This window comes from Tupaia chinensis, unplaced genomic scaffold (assembly GCF_000334495.1).
Source record: "Tupaia chinensis unplaced genomic scaffold, TupChi_1.0 Scaffold000018_1, whole genome shotgun sequence".
In the NCBI taxonomy this organism is placed as follows: Eukaryota; Metazoa; Chordata; class Mammalia; order Scandentia; family Tupaiidae; genus Tupaia; species Tupaia belangeri.
In genome coordinates this window covers 5,518,571-5,521,756 of record NW_006159448.1, presented here as the reverse complement: position 1 = coordinate 5,521,756, position 3,186 = coordinate 5,518,571, and the positions used below count along the sequence as shown (strand labels likewise).

Below are 3,186 nucleotides of genomic sequence, written 5' to 3'. Positions count from 1 at the left end.
AGGGGAAAAAAAAAAAAGTCAAGTCCTAGAAGTCATAATTGAGATACTGATCCAGAAGAGCTATCAGACACTCCTCAGATGCTTAGGAAGAAAGGAGTTGGATGACCTTTCCTCACGAAGTTTCTCCATCTCTCCAGTATGATTAATCTGCACACCCAGAAGAGGGATGCTCTAAAGCTTTACACAGGAATACTGAACCTAATTACCCACATGTGGTTAATTTTTCTGGTTACTTCCATTAATAATCACTCACTATTCTGCTTCCTTCCTAACATTGCTGAGCCTTGTCAGCTCACCAGATTATCATTTAATTGCTCAAGAGGGGGGAAAAACAATTATTAAATCATTATTATTATTTGTTATGCTTTGTTTCAAAGTTTTGTTTGTTTACTACAGGGCATGTGCTCTCGCCAAAGAGAGGGAAAGTGAGAAATCAGCCCCAAGGGAGGACGGTCATGCCAATCCCTTTTCTTCTATACTCCTGTCAACATTCAGGTGATTCTCAAGCTGCTGGGTCCATCTGGAACTGTGAAGCTGGCTGTGTAGGATCCAGTGCCTTAACCTCCACGCCACCTGCAGGCCCTAAATTCTTATAAATGAGCCAAAATTAAAACTGCCTAGGGGGACCAGCAGATGGTGTGTAATGGTTATGTCACTGGACTCACACCAAATCGACAGAGGTTTCAGTCCCAGACCCTGTGGCTTAAAACTCACACTGAGGATGTGAGTGCGTGCCCAAAATCCGGAAAGGAGAATGGAGAAGGGATTCCAGTGTGACCAATTCTTTCCACAGGGACGGGGCAGCCTATGATCCTGAAAGTCGAGAAATTCAGTGGGTGGCAAACGTGGAAGCGCTCCCAGCGGGAGGGGCTGGCCCTTTCACAGGCCTGGGAGACCAGAGCTCACAGGCCGCGCCTACGCGGAAAGGATACGCTCCAGGTAGTAGGCGCCCTCGGCGGCCACCGCCTCCGCCGTGTCTCGGGCGGCCGTCAAACCCATGCCCAGTGCTTCTTCCAGGACTCGCAGGCCCGAGCTGCGCATCTCCGGCTGGCTGGCCATCTGCGGCGCTCCGGGCACCCGCCCCCGGCTGGCCCCTACGGTCCCTAAGGGCAACCGCGAAGACGCTCTGACGGCCACACGCAGATCTCGCGAGACCCCGATACTGCCTCACGAGTTCCGCGGGTCCCGCGATTGGCACAGAAGGGTTCTCTGAGATCCGTTGTTTCCCGGTTACCCGGACGACGTCGTTGCCTAGTTACCCTGAGACCAGGCGACGCCGCTCTGAGGGCGGACAACGTGTGAGAAACCAGTCAACTTGGATTACATTTTACCGAGGCTGCTTGGTTTTCTTTCGCTTTGACCCTGTCATTTTGTTTCTCACATTGTTTCTTCCCCTAACTTGCCTTTCTCGTGGTTCTTACATGCCCATTGTCAGTCCCTGAATTTTATGTTTGCAGATTCCCAGTCATTCCCAGGCAAAAGGAGGAGATACTCAGTGACTGGAGAAGGGGGAAAAAAGGAAAAGAACAAAAGTGTTAGAAACTGTCGTTCAGAGACTGAGCTAAGGGAGCGATCAGATGCTCTTTGGATGCTTAGTAATAAAAAGGGAGGGTATTCGGGGTAGTCAGTTCCTTTAATGCATTTATCTGGACATCTGTTTTGATTTTATTTTTATACCTTAGTACTTGGAATAGAATTTGTGGTATCGATGCTTGCCACGGTAAAGACTTTTTAATAAAAATTATGCTACAAATGGCCCTAAAATAATATATGATAGATGCTATTTGCTCAGTCCCGTGTGATCCTATTACTATGACAGGATCTTTCCCAGGTTTAAACAAGTTGTGTATGTATTAGAGGCATCTTCACGACCATCCACCCTCGCTTTTGCAGATTATTTTCTATTATACATTTTCCTGATGGAAACTAAATGCTAAACAATGACTCCCATTTATTAAAAAAAAAAAAAAAAGATAACTTTCTAAGGTGGTGATTAACAGCTTGAGTGTTAGAGTCCAAGAGGCTGATGCTTGGAGCCTGGTTCTATAGAGAACTAGCTACCAAATCCTGGACGAACTATTTAATGCCTAGGGGCCTCAGTTGCATCATTTGTAAAATGAGAGAATAAAATACTACCTACCTCAGTGTTGTTCAGCATGGTAAAATAACATAAAGCAATAAGAACTTGCCACGCCCATAATAAACACTAAGAATTGTGTTGTTTCTACTAAATCTAATTGTTTCGTTTTTTAGGATGATGAAGGTCACAATTAGATGTCATGGTGAAAGAATTCATTTTTGCTGTTTATTCTTGTACTTATTATTTGTCTTACATGTGTGTCCCACTTCTCATGTGAATGCTCATTAAAAACATTTATAGGTGGCTGGAAGTATAGGATAGAAATTCTGAAGTTAGGGAATTCACTGCTTTTATAAAAATTCTGGGGGGGTGGTGGTTTAAGGTTTTTGCCATTGGGTGCATATGCTTAGTGAAGAGGAGAGAGACAGTGAGAGGAAAAGTGAGAAATTATCCCCCAGTGGGGACGACCTCTATTCTCCTCACAGGATTTTGGGCACAAGCGCACATGTACCTGACATGATTTTCATGCTGCTGGGTCTGGAACTTGAACTGCGGTCGGTCATGTGGAAGTTCAGCTCCCTAACCACAAGACTACCTGTTGGCCCCAAAAAAACTCTTTGTTTCAGGAGGAGGTAGCACCTCATCCGTTAATGCTGTTTCTTGTAAATCCTTCCCTGAAAATTGACCTGGAAAAGAAATGGTCAGTAACTCGCATTTTTGGCATATCCAGTAAAATAGGTTGCCCGGGTCCAGCCTCGGAGTGGGTGGGTTATCTCGACAGAGGCGGCGAAGGTGAACAGAAGACAGAGGCCTCGATGCCTTTTCATGCACGTCCTTTGCCGGACAACCCTCAGAGATCGCTCTCTGAGGAGTGACAACTGCTAGGAATTATTGTGCCTTTTTATTGAAAGTGTGATACATGCAAGTAAATGGGTGAGGGGCAGTAAAAGATTTACTCTAAGGAACAGGGTATATAAAGCATGGAAGCAATAATTATAAAACATGCTGTTTGTCTTGTCAGATTAGGTAAAAATTAATCACAGTTTTGAGGAAATCTATTTGTCTGTTGTATCTTCTTAGATCTTGATTACTGGGGAAGGGTATTT

At 44.9% G+C, this 3,186-nt stretch overlaps 1 protein-coding gene across 2 annotated transcripts in view; it reads right to left on the bottom strand.

Moving 5' to 3' along the window:
• SPAG16 (sperm associated antigen 16) overlaps nucleotides 1-1,148 on the bottom strand; it is a 1,195,723-nt gene extending 1,194,575 nt beyond the window's left edge. For both annotated transcript variants that reach the window (XM_006140101.1, XM_006140102.1), the window contains exon 1: nucleotides 933-1,148. In XM_006140101.1, coding sequence (XP_006140163.1) covers nucleotides 933-1,059 — 127 coding nt within the window. In that variant the 5' untranslated portion in view covers nucleotides 1,060-1,148. The remainder of the gene's footprint in view (nucleotides 1-932) is intronic.
• Between the last annotated feature and the right edge of the window lie 2,038 nt (nucleotides 1,149-3,186).